The sequence below is a fragment of the Nelusetta ayraudi genome, unplaced genomic scaffold, assembly GCF_046127955.1.
Source record: "Nelusetta ayraudi isolate G7.1 ecotype Tasmania unplaced genomic scaffold, CSIRO-AGI_Nayr_v1 ptg000026l, whole genome shotgun sequence".
NCBI lineage: Eukaryota > Metazoa > Chordata > Actinopteri > Tetraodontiformes > Monacanthidae > Nelusetta > Nelusetta ayraudi.
Window position 1 is genome coordinate 6,277,479 of NW_027466076.1, and position 17,582 is coordinate 6,295,060.

Here is a 17,582-nt window from a genome sequence, read left to right on the forward strand (position 1 = left end):
AATGCCAAACAGAAAATGTTAGGTTCATATTTCACCGTTTTCTCCATAAAAAGGTTGGAAAGCCGTGGATTGGTTGGTCTTTAATGTCTTCATCCAACCGGCATCAGCCACCAACATAATGACAATGAGCAGACAAGCTGGACGCTGTTAAATGATGTGACTTAACCACACATATTTCCATTCAGACAAGTGTTAGTCCTCCTACAGACAGACTGCTTAAAGAATCTGTCTCATTAATGAACAGAGCCGTCTCCCAGGCCGAAGGGGCTTTGATGTTGGATTCTACTCACAGAAATATTTGGAGAAAACAGCTGAGAGCAAAAGAGTTGATGGGAGACTTTGAATATTTCAAGGATGTGGACTTGTTAAAGCTTCTCACTTTCATTCTCAGACCTTTAAATCATTCATCATGTGAGAATGAAGGCAGTGAGTTCCAAGCAGTGAGAGTGAAGCTTGTCTGCAGGTTCATCTTGCAGCCTTGAACAGATGGTTGCTACCTTTCAACGTCTCAGCGACGCAACAGCAACCGTTCGTGTGGAATAGCATGAGCTCAGGCATAAACACTATAATATATATATACATATATATATGTACACACATATATATGTAAAATCCAACCAAATAGCAAGTCATTGGCATTTGTAAACTTGAGACTGGAGACTTATTTTGGAAGCTTGTGATTGGTTGCTGCCGCCTTATGGCTCCTCCCCTCTGCCTCGACCTGTTTCAGCGGTTGGTGAAGATGAACATGCCCATCGCGGACGACAACACGGTCCACTTCACCTCCACCCTGATGGCCCTCATCCGCACGGCCCTGGAGATCAAACTGGCGTCTGGTGAGACTCCGACTGAGAACCGGGAAGTCCCACAATGCCTTGCAGCTGGCCTCAAGTCAGTGGAGGCGGGTCCAAGCACGGTCAACTGGGATCAGTTGAAAAATGGCAATTGTCTCATTTTGATGTTTAGAATGTGTCGTTGATTTGATGGAGGGTCCTCACACAGCCCCACCCTCCCTGGACATGTGTAGAAGGAAATGAGAAGCAGACTTTCTGGAGGATGAAACCTGGTCTGGAAGGTTATCCAGGTGTCATCAAACCTCCCTAACAAACGCACATCCCCTGGTGCTCCTCTTAGTCATTGTAGTCTGCTAATCTTTCACATCAAATATGATCCCGACTGGGTTCACATGGGTTTACATTGGAGATGGAGATGATACTGGTTGCAGATTTGATGCGGCCACTCTTCCACACAGGGGTTCTGGCTCAGCGCTTGAACGACACCGACTTGAAGAGGGAGATCAACCAAGTTTGGCCCAGTTTGTCTGCCAAGACAGTCGACCTGCTGGTGACGCCGCATAAATGTGAGACACCACAACTATGTCCCTCTTTCTGCACTTATTCTCCTTGTTTTTTGTCCTCCTTCCCCAGCCTTAGGTCCAGAAGTCTCGTCTCAGCTCTTCTATTCAGGCTGACATTCAGACGCAGTTTTGTAGAATGTTCAGAAAAAATATATTTTGTTCATATTTTTCAATTGATGAAGAATGTTGGATCTACTCTGGCTTACCCACAATGCTCTGTTGCCCGAATGCATTTGGACATGGCCACATCGTGCCGAGTCTACAAGTGAAATCCTGCTGTTGTTCTATTAATTCTATGCCTTATAAATAAAAGCATGCATGTAATTACACAGTAACTCGTTAGCCACATGTTTTCATGTTTTACAGCCTGGGCCTTGTTTATTTCACCTTCCTGACGCAGCAGCGTCACTCAGCTTCAGCTTCAGTTCACACAGTGGCACTTTAGCTGCTCCTCTTGCGCCACCTAATGTCCACCTGGTGGAACTGACTCTCATTCTGCAGACAATGAGCTGACGGTGGGGAAAGTCTACGCGGCTCTGATGATCTTTGACTACTACAAGCAGAACCGAGCCAAGAGGCTCCAGCTGCAGCAGCAGTCCACAGGAGGACCTCCGGTGAGTTGAAGTCAAAACACAATTGTGATTGTCTTTATTTTCTTGTCTATTTAATTTGCTGCTTGTCATTCTATTTATTTGAGAGCCTTCCTCGAAACACGTGCCTGTATTTGTGATAATGACACCAGAGTTTCTCCAGGCATTCATTCAAACCCACAACGTCTTTTTCTTCCCACCGCTCCCGACTTGAGATCACTGGCACGAGCGGACGATGACGAGATTTCTCCTGCGTCTCTGCAGAGCAAACTGGGTGCGTTGTTCCGGCCCGTGCTGCCCCGCACTCAGATCCGGGAGGTGGAGCCTCCGTTCCCCGGCCTCAAGAAGCCTCTGTCGCCCCTGACGGAGCCGGAGGCCAAGCTGGACTCGCTGCCCTCCGTCACCACGGCTCTCACCGCCAGCGCCGCTCTCAGCGCCACCGCCAACACCACCTTGGACAACAGAGAGATCATGTGAGATATCCACCAGAACAGTTCATCCATCTGCTGCTGCTCCGCTACCCCCCTCTGTAGAAGCCACTGTGGCCCCAGCAGTCAAACAGTTTGCCCACCCCTGGTATTGATAGTATTTGATGTTATTATTACACAGATTATTATTATTATTATTATTATTATTATTATTATTATCATAATTTTGATTGTTGTTAGCGCTGCATCATGCCCTCTTGGAGGTCATTCAAGGAAGGGGATGGAAGCTGGAACGAGAGTTCTGTCTAGTTTGGTTTCTGTTGCTTCTCTGACTGACGGCCTTCTTATCAAAACCAGGAGTTATTGAACAATTTCTGATCAGACACGGTGTGTGTGTGTGTGTGTGTGTGTGTGTGTGTGTGTGTGTGTGTGTGTTCGCAGACCAAACAAGAGGAGTGCCATCAAACATTCTCAGTCGGGAGATGTTTCTCAGGCGGCCTACAGACCCAAAGGCAGGAGGAAACTCCAGCGGGGCCAATCGGAGGACGTGCCATATTCCACCAGACCTCAGGTTCTTCTTCTCCTTCTTCTTCTCCTGCTTCTTCTCCTTCTTTTCTCCTTCTTCTTCTCCTGCTTCTTCTCCTTCTTCTTCTCCTGCTTCTTCTCCTTCTTCTTCTCCTGCTTCTTCTCCTTGCCCTCTGAGCCACCAGTGGCTGCATCCACCCACGTTCTTGTCGCGTTGTTCTTGCAGGAAGCAGTAGAACTCCAGCGGGTGGAGAACGTGTCAGACACGGAGGCCTATCCCAGCCTGGAAGGCCAAGGCAGAGCTGCCTCACTGCCGCGACTCAACGCCGAGTACTACGTAAGCCCTCCCCTGCCCCTGCTCAACATCTCTGCAGGCCATCCTGGTTGTTGTGTGCTCTCAACTCTCATGGCGTTTTTTTTCCGCACAGTTTCAAATCCACTCGTGTTGTTGTTGTTGTTTTGCTTCGTGGCGTTGTTTAAAGTCCAGGAAATTCATTTCTACTGCAATAAGCAGGCCTCACTTCTTCAGTGAAAATCCACCTGCGGTTGTCGCATCGCACATTTGCATTTTTCTTTGGAAGCGCATTGATGAGTCATCACAGTGTCTGCAAAAAGTAAACAAACGGTGTTCTGCACTCTTCCAACTCAGAAGTGAGATGGGGTCTGCGGGGCAGAGATGGCAACATTGAACCTTGTCTTGCATTCATAAAATATTCAAATATTGGAAATAGAAATGGGACACTGAGCCCATCTTTTTTTTTTTTAGTCATTAAGAGCCTTGAAAGCGGCACAATTTATTTTTTGATATTAACAAAATGAATATGTATTATCCAGCTGATGTAAGCCTGAACCTTGATGTTGTTGCATGATGATAGATCATTGTGCAACTCGTAAATATGAAGTCTTTATTAAGCCTGGTTTATCAATATACTCATCATTTCAGAATGGTCTTAATTCATGAACGCCGTTGTTATTGAGTGGATGATTGTTCAGATCCTTCATGCACTCTGTTGCAGTGTTTCCATCCTTGTCCTCCTCAGTCCATGTCCTCATGGTTTCTTAGTTTCTGCCGTTGATTGTCTTTGATTTTTTTTTTCTGTGTGACACGGACGATGTGCTGCTGTCTGCATATGGAGGTCACGCCAGGATGACTCCTCAGCCGCTCATCTTCTCTGTGGTCGTCAGATCTTTGGTTCTTTCAGCCATCTTATCCTGTCTGTCTGTCTGTCTGTCTGTCTGTCTGTCTGTCTGTATGTCTGTCTGTGTGGCTTGGCTGTTTGCTCCGTGCTGGTTGTTTTCCACAGCAGTAGACTCCTGCTGTCTCTTTGTTTGCATAGTATTTTTAACTTTCACCTTGTTTTTTTTTTCCCCCCCCCGTTCAAAAGAAGGCCGGCCTTGTGCTGTGATTTTCTTTTTGTGTATTTCCAGCACACGCTGTGAAAGGACCAGTAGCAGCAGCAGTGTGTGAGCTTCAGTTCAAACACCTCCAAACCTTCTGCATTCAGGTTGCTTTCTTAACGACAGTTAACAAAACGCTTATTGAGACCCTTTCAGAGTAAAAATCTGAACTTTCGGGCTTCTGCTGTATCGTGGCTCCATCCAGGAATACAAGCTGAAGCTGCGCCACAACTTTCTGTTGTTCAAATTCAGGCAGAAACAGTGGAGTTATCAGAGTCTGAGACATAATTAAAGTTGAGCTCCATTCAGGTCTTAGAATCCAGTCGTGGTTCAGCTGAAAGGCTGTGAACTTTATGAAGTTCAGCCCTCAAGGTTTCACATTGACTCAAACATTTCCTGCCCACTTTTTCAGTCCGGTGTTGTTTGCAAACAGGATTACAAAGAGCAAATATGATGGTATTTGGTGAGTATGTGCCACGCTGTGGCTTAACTAGTGAAGTTTTTCTGGGTGCAGTCATTACACTGAGCTGCACGCTAAAGTTTTAAAGGAGCCATATGCAATATTCACTGTTTCAGACCATTTCTAGACCGTTTTAAGAGCTCGCCGTCATGAAGTCTGCGGCAGAGAGTGACGTCTCCACCCTCCTGTCTGTTCTCTTCCTGCTCCGTCTTTCCCACCTTGTTTTCCACCTTGTTTTCCACCTTGTTTAGATGCACTTTTCCTCCTACCTCCCTTTGGAACGCTTCATCCTCTCAGCAAACAAGTCGTGTAACTTGGATTGCAAAGCAGAGGCGATGGCTTTGCGTCCGTTGCGTTCGCGTTGGTTTTAGCAAAACTGCGACCCCCGGTAGTGAAGTGATATTACATATGGCCCCTTTAAGCATTGGCAGGGGACGTATTGACGTGTTACGCTCAGCTTCGACTTTCATAAGAATCGTGGAAATGATCACCGGCCTTTGCCCCTCTTGTGCATCTCCTCTTCTGTTTTCCCTCTCTCCTTATTTCGATGCGCACTGCTAATGTTTTTGCCCACCTCCCCTCTTGTGTGTGCTGTCTGATAGCGGAGCCACCCTCGCCACGCCCCTGGGACCCACCTGGCAGTATGTACCACCTGTTGTATCACCTCTCTCCCTCTGTCCTCCTCCTCCTGTCCCTTCTACCTTCTCATGTCTGTGTGTGCCTCCGTGTGCTCCCACCATCTCCGTGCACAGCTCACACTCATGGACCCACCACCACCACCACCACCACTGTGGATATACACGCGACTTGCTGGTTAATTAATCTGTAAAGCTTCTGCACAGCAGCACACACAGCATCCACGGAACAAAGCTGTCCTTGAAAAGGAGTGGGGTGTAGTTGTCCGGGATGCATCAGCACTTTGTTCAGCCATCAGCTGCAGCGGCACAGTACTACACTTGGGTCAAACGTGGTTACGTGTATGTGATTGTGGTTTTGTAGTCGAGTAGAAGTGCAGTAGTGTGTAGTATTTTTGTATGTCAGTGTGTGATTCTTAACACCAAGCAAAGGCTTTTCTATTCTTTTTTTCTGCTTTGAAAAGTGACTGTTTTTCTCTCAAGTGCACCACAAAACCCATCAAGCCGTTTATGTCACTCGATGTTATTGCCAGTCTTAAACTCTTACTGCTTGAATAGAGCATTTTTAATCCCAGCTGTTGGATTAATTCATTCTTAACTGTTAGATGAATAAATAAGCAGAGACAAAAGCTAGTTTGCTGCTCTCTGTTATCGCTAGTTTCGCTTTACTAGATCTAAAGTAACATTTTAAGACTGCATACATGAACAAATATTGGATTTGTATATTTTTCTGTTTAATTGTGAGATTGTCTTTGTTCTGACGGCAGCTATTGGCTGCACTGTGAGGAAGGGATAAGAGAAACGGAACACCACCGAAAAATACAAAACAACAAATGTTATGTGTTCAACACCTCTTGTAATCAGTTATAATTATTATACATTTAGTGCAAAGACTGAAATCACTTTTTTTTTTTTTTTTTTCAATAAAAAAAAACAAAAACAAAAAAAAAGGATTGTTGCCATCACCAAAATCAGCCACCAGGTGGGGTAGTAGCTCAGTGGTGACTGCCGTTTCCCGCTCCCTGACAGTTTGGCGCCTGATAGCTCTGTCGGTCAACATGATAAGAATCAGGTGGGGTGAGTGTCAGCGTCCTCCAAGCAGCAAAGCCCTGAGATTGGTTGGTTTCAAAAGTGAAAGAGCTAAAGCCAAGCATCCAGACTGCGCTTGAGTCTGCTAGGACGCGACACAGGGTGATGTTTTCATGACCAGAAACCAGGACACTTGGACCAGCAATGAGATGTTCAAATGTTCAAAAGATGCCTTTTAATTCCAATATAAAGAAAGTATGCCAGGACATTTTCCTCTTTTTTAAATAAAGGAAACAACTGGACAGGACATGAAAAGATGAGGTTTGGTTCGGTCACTCTGATATATTAGCATATTAGCATTAGCTCTGTTTTCAGCTGATTTGATTTCCTCTCGCACCTCAGTTGTTGGTGATATTCACCAGTATCCTGAGAGCAGTCAGTTGGTTGGTTAAAGTCAATATAGTGTGGTGTTCCACAGAATGGTCAGTGTTACTTTGCAGCCAGTGACAGAGAAGAGTGCGGATTAATGGACAAGAAGAACACTTTCCTTTGAGGTTCGCCAAGAGTTTTATGTGTTAAGAAGGTCCAGGTCAACACCCCACCTCTTCTTGGTTTGCCCACTCAGACATCAGCTAGAGTACAAATTAGTATCAGCTTTGTAACAGTAAGTATTTCAAATGGATGTTCATTCTTCTCCGACGTTTCTTACATCTGTGACTGGTGAAGAACCACTGGGATGAAAGGTTGCCGTCCGCAGGGTTTTCGTGTCGTTTTTTTGTGTGTCGTGGACGTATCTGCTGATCCGGAGCGACGGACTGCTTGAAAATCACCAAACCTGCCTCTGTTTGTCCCCCTTCTTCTCATACCTCCCACCTTCTCCCTCTCAGCCCATTGTTGACCTCAGTCCCATCAGACGCTCGGCGTCCTCGCTGACGCAGAGGCACCAGTACGAGGACGGCCTGACGAGCTACAACCTGGAACGGGCCGAGGTGGCCCACTCGTCGGCCGGGCCGGGCCAGAGCCAGAGTCAGGAGAGAGCTCACCACCATCACCACCATCACCGCTGCCATCGACGCCGAGACAAGGACAGAGAGAAGAAGCAGAAGTCCCTGGACCGAGTGACCACTGTGCAGCCGTCCAGCACTGTTGGTGAGTGAGGACGGACCGACCAGAGGAGACTGTCATGTTTCTCCTCAGTCACCGTTGGTGCTTAGTATTTATTGAACACTTAGCCTTTTGTTTGCATCCTCCTGCAAAAATGTTCAGTTTCAATGTATGACTGGTGCTTTATGCCATGGTGATGCAGCTGAATGATGGCTGAAGAACCAGAACAAAGTCTGGCGAGGTATTAGTGAGGTGTGAGCTCCCTTTGTGACATCACAAGGAGCTATTTTTCCAGGACTGTGTGTGTTTTGGCTCGCAATAGCTGAAAAAAGTTCAGCAATTAAGTAAAGAATGTTGGGTTTTTATTTCTATTTATTACCTCAGGATAGAGACCCCTATACAGAGTGGAAAAAAGATTTCACACACAATCACATTTTTTCTCAATCCCAAATATTGTCATTAAAGTCTTATCATCCTTGTACTCTTAAACTCTGGATGTGTTGCTGGAACGTCCAGTCCGGAGCTGGACAGCACAGTGCACATGCAGCATGTGGACGAATGCTGTAGACTGCCTTGAAATAAACTGCACTTGGAGGCTTAAGACAGAACTTCACACAGGCGTCAGGTGTCCACAAAGGTTTTTTTTTTTTTTTTTTTTCCATCACCGTCAATCATCTCACACGTCACTATAGCTGCGGACATTCTTTCCTGGATTACTGTTGTGTGATGGGGTCGTGTGGGTGAAGAGACTCCCAGCCAGTAGGACTGGACAGTGAAGACAGCTTCTCCATCTGTCCAGCGGGTGGAGCATCAGAAGAAATGTCTTCACCGCCTCACTAGTGAGGGTTCTTGAATTTACCAGAGAGTCCTCTTGGTCCTCAGCCTCCTCTCCGAAAAAAAAAAACAACTACAATGTTGTGTTGTTTTGATACAAACACAATACAGATACACAGTGAAAGGAAGAAAAAGTTGCTAAAACTAATATGCAAACTCCACCTCTTGATAAACTGGGGGGGGGGGGGGGTGCCGACTCATCACTTGGAAGAAGCAAGAAGTATAAAATGAAGACAAGATGTCTTTGGCTGGACAGTCTGCTGCATTATGCAACCTAATGCTATAGACCGCAATGCAAGATACCTGCTGCTTGGAATCCATGAATGTGTGGATTCAGGAGGAGATTAAACCGATCTCGGCTCAGGGGGGAGGAGGGGGCGGTGGGGGGGGGGGGGGGGGTTCATTTTCATGGGCTGGGGATGAATGGAGGGACTCTGAAGGGGGAATGGTAAGCGTCAGACAAGGTGGCACCAAAGACATCTGGCTGGGATTAGCAGCGCCGCCACTTCAGGTTCTGATTTGTTTAATAGAAGTTCTGGATGGGAAGCCTCAGGCAGCGGGTTGGACCAGTGCTTCACTCACCCAGTTGACAAACTGAACCAGCGTGATAAATAAAGCACTGATTAACTGTGAACCAGTGGCCTCACACACCTGGGTCTTCAGTCCGTCAGTGCCACTAGTGGTCAAACTGGGCATTGCAGCGTCTGTTTCTTTTTTTAATCACTCTTTCAATGAAATGTTTCACTGTCACTCTGTATTATCAGGCATTGCTGTCGATGACAGCACAGTGAGGCTTGACACAGGACGGGATGGTTGCATTATTCCAGCGTTGGATGTTTTTTTGTCTGAGCAGACGTTCATTTGAAATGACTTTGCAGGAATGAGTTTGGTTTTGATCCGTCATGAGTGAATATTCAGCTCGACGGTGCAAGAATCCCTCCTGCCTGTGGGACGTACAGTCGTTGGCTGCACATGTGCGAAACAGAGACAGTGGATGAGCTCACAGCTGACTCAACAAGTGACAACAAGCTCTTCCAAAAAACCTTCTCTTTAATTTCCTCTTCCTGGAACCTGTGACGCTCTCCACTCAGGTGAGGTCAGAACCCAGCCAGAAAGCTGCTGGCCGTGCGCTGTTAGTGTCCACACTGGAGGGCAGCAGCTGGGCTTTATTGCTGAGATGAAAGGCAGTGGCAGACGGGTGCACGCTGGGGATTTATGGGCACCTTTGGGTGAGATAGCAGAGCATCCTGCACCCCTCCACCAACCTTGATCCATGAGAGAGAGAGAGATGGAGAGAGAGGGGGAGAGAGAGAGAGAGAGAGAGAGGGAGAGAGAGAGAGAGAGAGAGGAAGAGAGAGAGAGAAGGACTTGCTCTGGGTGAGGCTGATCTGACTCATCAGAATGATGAATGGACTCCTGTGTTTCTGTCATCACTTTCAATCTGAAAACTGGAAATAATCCAGCGCCCAAGCGAATATTTTCCTGACAGTGCTCTGCTTTATGCCCACACTGCCGCGGCCTATGCATGCACACACACAGATAGAGAGATGGATGAGGAACACTTGCTTAGAGGGATGCCGTGAGAAGATGGTGGAGGCGACGGCGACGGCGACTCTCCACAGCATCTTGCTTTTCATTCACAGTTAATGCAGTCTTATTGTTTTATTACCTTCTCCATGAACGTTGCTCACCAGATTGGATCTTCTTGATGCTGCTGGATGCATTTTGCATCGACACAGAGAAGATCTCTGGAGCCAGATCGCACCACGTGCAGCATTTCATTTGGTGCAAGCCGTCACTTGCGTTTCAACACGACAGGCCGTGATCACATCAGGGAAGAGCGGCGAGCTGTGGCGGTGGGGAAAGGGAGGAGACACATTTTACTGTGGACAGGCTGGAGCAGCACTGTGACGCACAGTATAGACAATATGCACTTCACTTTTCCCATCATTTTTTATGTTACAGCCTTATTCCAAAATGGGTGAAATTCATTTTTTCCTCAACGTTCTACACACAACAGCCCATAATGACAACGTGAACAAAAGTGTTTTTGAAATTGTTGCAAATTTATTAAAAGTAGAAAACCTGCCAGGACCGCTGCTACCAGACTGCAGTATCTACGTCAAGGTGGGCCTGTGTGGCACTGCCTTGCTGACACACTTCTCTCCAGTGTCCACTGGGCGAGCAGACACATATCCAGTTTGGCTGCAAAAGCATGACCTGGTTCTCAACTATCAAAGTGCATTTTTTATGATCTGCCCGAGGCAATGTGAAGATTTCCCTGCTTGTTTGCTTGATGGGTTCATGTGAAGCAGGCTGTGAAGCACCGCCTGGCAAGCTTTGCACTCCGGCGTTCCATCACGACACACACAAGTGACGTTGCAACATCTTCCCTCTTCTCCAGGATCCTTCACTGACCCTTCGGCTGAAGGACTGTCCAGAGAGAGAGCGAGGGAGCGGGACCGCAGCCGGCCGCACGAGCGCAGGCACCACTCCTCGGCCGGGGAGAAGCAGCGCTACTACTCCTGCGAGCGCTACGGCAGCCGAGAGCAGTGCCACACCAAGTCGGCCGGCCCCAGTCGCTCCACATCGCCGGGCGAGAGCCACGACGTGACTTTGCTCAAGCAGGTAGGAGACCGACCTCAGTCATTCATAGGCAACCTGTCATTCACATGTCAGATCTCATTGATAATACACACCCATCATGTGAAGATAGCACATCCCAAAATCTTGCAGAATGTCAAAAATGTAAAAAAAAAAAGAAAAAAGCTTTCTGGGACTGTCGTGTCTGAAAGACCGAAGCAGAGAGAGCCAATTGACCACAGGCTGAGTCATCTTGGAGGCAGCAGTCAAGATAATGATGATGAAGTGTGGATGGCCCAACAGGGGCCCACCCTAAGGAGGGGCCAGCCAGGACTGTGCATGTCTGAAGTGACTGCTCTCCCCTCCAAACATGTTCTATATTCACTCTGTAACATCTGCAGAAGCTTCCCAGAGTTGCAAAGATCCTTCCAATCATCATTGCAACATCATATATATTGTTGGAGACATATCGTTGCTCTGTGGTAGCCGGACCGAACCAAGTATTTGGCTTGCAGATATCGAGTTTGACTGCAAAAGCATGAACACGACTATTGAAGTCCTTTTTAATGGTTTTCCACAGTCAACATGCATATTTCCCTTGAGTTGTTTTCTCAGTGGGTTCATGTGAAGCAGGCTGTGAAGCACCACCTGGCAGGGCTTCTTCTTTGTGTCTGTATATACCCATCTCTAGTGTTGTGTTCTAAAAGTCATCAGTCATGTATTAATACTTCTCATCAATGGGATGAGATTTGACCAGAATTCAATTGAATTCAATTTTTTTTGTGAGAAACTGTCATGGAAACGCAGCCAATGTTGGATTTAAAGAGTTAAGGGGGAGAAGACGGCAACAGTGTATTCTTCCATTGAGGACGAAGGCTCGGCCATTTGACAAGGTGGCTATGAGGAAGTGGATGAAGAAGAGGAGGAGAAGGAGGAGGAGGAGGAGGAGGAGGAGGAGGAGACACCACTCAGCTGTTGATGTGCAGCTGACTGCAGAACTGTTTGAGAGAGGAGGACTGTGGTTTATTCTTTGAACGTGAGTGTGATGAGCAGACTGGCCAGGCGGTGTGCGATTGGCAGACTGCTGCTGGCCCTTCACACTCTGATGCAGACGCAGGAAGAGCTCGGTCCTCGGTGGGACTGAGCTGCACCAAAGCTGGCTGAGGGTGGGTCGCCCTCATCCATCAAGACAGCAGTGGGAGCCCCCCGCCTCTGTCATCAAGACATCACAATCTGCCACCAACACTTACAACACACAAAACCATTCATGAGCTGAGATACATGTGTGCTCGTACACACACACACACACACACACACACACACACACACACACACACACACACACACACACACACACCAGTGCCGTCCTCCATTTAGCCACATAGTCTCATTCCTCGCTGTCTTATTTCCTCTGACAAGCCATCAATAAAACAATGTCTTTGCTTTAAAGGGATTTCTCCTTTATCAGGTTAACATGTATTTGGTCTCCAAAGCTCTTCAGACTCATTTCACTCCTCTCGGCCAAAATAAATCAGCGCGCGAGCTATGTTTGGATCTCCAGAGGCCTGGAAAAGTGCAGTGGCATCGTGCAATAATCAACACTAACACATATGATAATATTTCAATGCAGGGTTTCCATCACTATCGCACTTCACTAAAACTGCACTTCACCAGAACATTCTTGTCCAACTGATTGTCACATTCCAATGCATGGGATTTTTTTTTTCTTTGCATTTTCTCTGATAAACTGAAAGAATTAATAGCGGCTAGACAGCAAACAAATTCCAGCAAGTCAATACACACATATTGTTTCCCCTTGAATGTGCTGTGGTGTGAGAGAACTCCTTCAAAAGAAGCAGCCCTCTGCTTGGCTGTGTGGGAAGTCATGATGACAGCAGCTACAGAGTGATCTGCAGGTCACTGCGGTGCAGCAAGGGGGTGAAACAGTTCACTCCGATGTTCCGGCAGGTCAGTGCTTCCCAGATGTTGGACGTCGCGCCCAATACATGGTGGATTTAATTAAATCTTGAGTGAATGAATGACAGAGAGTGACCATACAAAGGCCGCAATATATGGAAGTATGAAACCAAATCCTTCTGATAAGGAATCTTCTGGCAGCCACCCTGAGAGCCTCAAAGCCACTGAGGAGGAATTGAAACCTAAACAGAGGAGAAGCAGGAAGCTCAAAGAGAAGCAGAGAGGATGGGCTGGACGTGCAGTGATGTGCAGTGACGTGCAGTGTGAGGTTGTGTCCTCAACTCAATGAGTAGCTCAGCTTTCAGACAACTGATCTATTTTCTCTATGGCAATCTCAGCTTGCTTGTTGGCCGAGGTGCAACAGTTTCATTCTGGGTCTCACCAACTCAACCCGAGAGGAAGCAAAGCCTGTCGGAACAATGCAGCCACTCAATCCAACCAACTGTTGAAATAAAGTGCATCCAGTTTCCTTGTCTTCCAACTTCTCTCTCCCTCCCTGCGATGAGGCTGAGCAGTGAAGCAACAGATCACTCAGTAACAGCTCCCAGTAGCAGGACTCCACTCACAACATGAAGTCACTCAGTAGCTCTGCCTTCCTGCAGTCTGCAGTCTAACCCTGGCTGACAGTCATACAAATGACTGGAAAGCCTGATTGGTTTGGCTGTGGTGAGTGATTCCTACAAGCTGGACCCAGTGAAAGGAACAGAGTTTCCCATCATTAGTCAGAAATCCTTCAGTCTGCACTGGAACTCCATCTAAAGCAACTTAGAGCTGTTTAATGTTCAATAAAGTTTTTAATCACGATGAAGCTCTGAATTTCCTGTGACTGTGATTCATCGTGGTTTGATTTGCATGTTCAAAATTCTATTACTTTTCCTTTTTATGTCCATATTTATGCAAGCAATTCTTACCAGAGTGTCTTATAGTGTTGTAGTCCAGACCACACCAACTGAGCCCAAGACATCATCAAGACCAGAGAGCATCGAGACCAAGACCAGACCAAGACCAGACCAAGACCAGACCAATACTGAAGATATCAAAGAAAAATAACACCAAAACAGAACCAAATGACTAGAATCTTTGATCAATTCCAGTTTGCTTCTAAATGGATCAGCAACATCTCTTCTCAGCGAGCAGTCTTTGAATCATCTTCTTCATCGTTGTGCAACTATTTTGAAGCATTTTCAAAACGACAGCTTTGCTTCCTGCTGACACCGCTGCTTCTAACACTTTGTCTTCTGCTCTGCTTCCTCAGCATGGTAGCGGAGTCTTCAAAGCCGGCTCTGGGATGCAGGCCCCTGGTTCCGTCACCCCGGGCCGCGGGCGGAGGCAGCTGCCGCAGACGCCCCTGACCCCTCGACCCGCCGTGGCCTACAAGACGGCCAACTCCTCCCCGCTGCCGTCTGCCGGCGGCACCGCGGGGTCGCACGCCCGCTTCAGCCACGGCCTTTCGGAGCACGAGCGCCTGTTCAGGGCCTTGGACGAGTCCCCGATCCCGGTCACCCGCATCGGCTCGGACCCCAACCTGAGCCAGCAGCCGGAGGCCGGCCCCTACCGGGCCCTGCTGGAGGAGAGCGAGGACTTCCAGGACACTGTGAGCAGCCACGGGGGGGGCGGGCGCTCGGCCAGGACCACGCCCACCTCCTCCTCCTCGGCCTCGGCGGGGACGGCGGCCGCGGCCGTCACGGCGCCGGCCGTGCAGGCCCGGGCCGGGGTGGTGGCCAACGGCTACCACTTCACCCTGGGGGTCAACTCGGCGTCCGGGGGCCGAGCGGCAGGGAGTCTCAGGGAGAGGGAGGAGGAGGACTGGTGCTAACCTGGCACCGCTCGGCCCACGTCAGGCCCAAGCAGGCCCAGCCAGGCCGAGCCAGGCCGAGCCAGGCTGACCCAGGCCCCACGCTGGAGAGCCTTGGTGGCACAAAGCCGGAGGAAAAGTGCTGTAAAGGGGTGGGGGGGTCAGAAACCATTCCAGCTTTGTCTTGTTACTCTCCTTTTTATATGACACAACTCTTTGAGGGACACAACAACTGACAATGAGGATTTTTCTTTTCTAGCCCCTTTACTTGCACTGAAATTATAGCACATGTGAGGACCCTTAAATATTTTTGCCTTGGCCAGTAAATCAGTGTTGGAGCAGAAGACCAATGCCAAAATCTCCTCAGTCTCTGAGAGAAGCGAGCTGTTTCCGAGTGACCCAAATGCCTCATTCCTGGTTTCACCACGGCTGCTCACAACACTCTTTTCTTTGGGTTTTTCATTTTTTGTATTTTCCATTGACTTTATGTTTGGCATGTGGATGAGAAAATGACTTTTCTGATCATATAAATGGCAGCGGCCAAACTGCTTCCTCTCCCTTTGGGTTTGGGTTTGGGGGGTTACTGCTGCATTCTGACCCGAGCCCGTCAGTCTGAGACATCTGCCATCACGCCTGCCGTGCAGAGAGTCAACGTGGCCAAACTGAACATCAGACGCGCTGTGATTGGTCCAGGCCCGACTTTTCAGATCACCTTTTCTTTTTCTCCTTTTTGTAAATTGTACGAGGTGTAAATCTTTTGAGTGCACGCTGGGAAGAATCGATCTCTCTCTTTTCTGTTGAAGTCGTGTGGCTAAATACTAAGTGCCTCGTTTTTTCAAGATGTATTAAGATGCAGCCTGAGCAGGTGGACTTGAATATAGACATAGCGGTGGGAGATTACAGTGCGTACACTGCGGATGAACAAACGCTGGAATGGCTACGGTGGAGAGAATGCAAAAAAAGATGAGAAAAAAAAGACTTTTTGTACTGAATCTTGTGGTAGGTAAGTCAGAAATCGCAGATCCAAAGTAAGCAACGTAGTGCATGCCAGGATCTTGAACTTGTCGATAAAAGAAAAAAAAATAGCATCTGTACTTTTGCTTAAGGGTGTGTTGTAAGCGTTTGCCTTTCTCTTTCAAATATACTGCCAGACAGTTGCGAAAAAATGGTCTCTGAAAAATTGAGAAAAGTGCCATTTTCTTTTTCATCTCCAGTCCACCCAGTCCACCCAGTCCACCCAGTCCACCCAGACCTTCCCCTGTTTAGACTCCGCCTGCCTGATGATGACCTGTATCTTGTCTTGGCCATTCTCGCCCTCCTCTCATGGGGCTCCGCCTCCTCGAGTCTTCTCCTGAGAGCAGTATTGTGTTAGGATGTGTGTCCCCCCCCCACCTCCCTCCACCACCCACCCCACCGTGTTGACAGGCACAATGCAGAGTTGTGTTGTTGTTGCTGCTGACTGTTGACTTTAGGGCTATGCAACAAGACGACACTTCATCTGCCCTGTAGCTTTACCCCCCCCGCCCCCCCGGGGTGCCCAGGTTCAGGCTTTAGTGTGACTGCCACCAAATTCTTTTTCTTCTTTTAGCTATGAGCTATGGTGTAAAGTTGTATTATACACAATGTACAGTTCAACCCGACAGAAAACGTCCGCCAGGCGTAAGGATCGCAGCGTCCTGCAAGTCGCAGGGCAGTTTTTTCAGCCCCTACTTCCAAAACAGGTGTGTTTGCTTCAGACTTGGATCGAGTTGTGGTTCTCAATGTGTCTTCATTGTGTTCAAAGCTGCGACAACAAAACGCAGATCAACACTGAGATGTCATTTCAGAGCTCTTGTGCTAGAGTTTGCGTCAGTAAATCAATCGGTGCAGAAATGGCATCGCACAGCTGAAACGAAGTGGAATTCTCTTCTTACTGGTCACACTCGGAGCCTGCCAGCCGCACTGTTTACACCAACAACAACTCACACACGACTTGCTAAAAATGCTCTAACAAAGAACTCGTTGTTCTGTTTCATGATTTGAAGATTTCTTTGGCTCTTGATCTGTAACAACTTGATGTTTATGTGATTAGCCTCTACTGCTCTAAAAGGTGAATACGGACCTCAAACTGCAGACTGCGTACAGCGGTCACAACAAAGAGTCACGAAGGAACAAGTTTCACTCTGCCTGTGGCTTTCCAAGTTCATCGGTTGCCACGACTAAAAACATCCATCTTTGAATTATCTCAGCAATTTTCCAAACTAGCCGGGCGCCGGCGTTCAGGAAAACATGGCCCGATGTCATTTAGAGCGCTCAATGGTGCATGACTGCGGGCCATCTACAGTAATGGCAGTGATTTCTCTTTGATTTTTTAACGATGGGCACGACAGAGTGCGCAAAGCTGATCAAAAGAAAGCGCCGCTTCTGCACGTTTGTGGGTGCACTGCGGTTCACTGGAAACACTGCAGGTCATTCCTTCCCACTGACGTGGCTCCACTAACAACACTTTCACCACTGCTGGGGGTTTGGGTTTGCTTTTCAATCGTGAAATTTACATCATGTTGAACATTATTTTTTAAACAGTGATCCTGTCTATTCTATTGAGAGAGTGTGAGAGAGAGAGAGAGAGAGAGAGAGAGTGAGAGCTTTATATTTAAAATCTATCACAATGTGGACATTGAAATGGATTAGATCAACAACATGAATCTGAGGCTCTGAATCTGAGCTCGTTCTTTGTTTGGACCCTCAGCAACTTTCTAAAGATGTAAATTTGAAGCGTCATTTGATCCAAGTCTGATTTTTTTGGGGCTGTTTTTCCCCCTTGCTGATGTCTAATATTTGTGCAATCTGTTTCATGGATGATATAAAAGGTAACATTTGCACAGCTG

The 17,582-nt window shown here is 47.6% G+C and overlaps 1 protein-coding gene across 5 annotated transcripts in view; it reads left to right on the top strand.

Annotated features, from left to right (window-relative positions):
- The window catches only part of cacna1bb (calcium channel, voltage-dependent, N type, alpha 1B subunit, b), a 130,313-nt gene extending 113,199 nt beyond the window's left edge, over window positions 1-17,114 (top strand). For 4 of the 5 annotated variants that reach the window (XM_076029300.1, XM_076029299.1, XM_076029303.1 and 1 more), the window contains 10 exons: window positions 731-836; window positions 1,253-1,360; window positions 1,859-1,971; window positions 2,212-2,420; window positions 2,817-2,946; window positions 3,127-3,237; window positions 5,361-5,399; window positions 7,310-7,571; window positions 10,765-10,988; window positions 14,176-17,114. In XM_076029300.1, the coding sequence (XP_075885415.1) occupies window positions 731-836; window positions 1,253-1,360; window positions 1,859-1,971; window positions 2,212-2,420; window positions 2,817-2,946; window positions 3,127-3,237; window positions 5,361-5,399; window positions 7,310-7,571; window positions 10,765-10,988; window positions 14,176-14,736 (1,863 nt within the window). In that variant the 3' untranslated portion in view covers window positions 14,737-17,114. The remainder of the gene's footprint in view (window positions 1-730; window positions 837-1,252; window positions 1,361-1,858; window positions 1,972-2,211; window positions 2,421-2,816; window positions 2,947-3,126; window positions 3,238-5,360; window positions 5,400-7,309; window positions 7,572-10,764; window positions 10,989-14,175) is intronic. The other variant, XM_076029301.1, reaches the window with a different exon arrangement.
- Window positions 17,115-17,582: the final 468 nt, after the last annotated feature.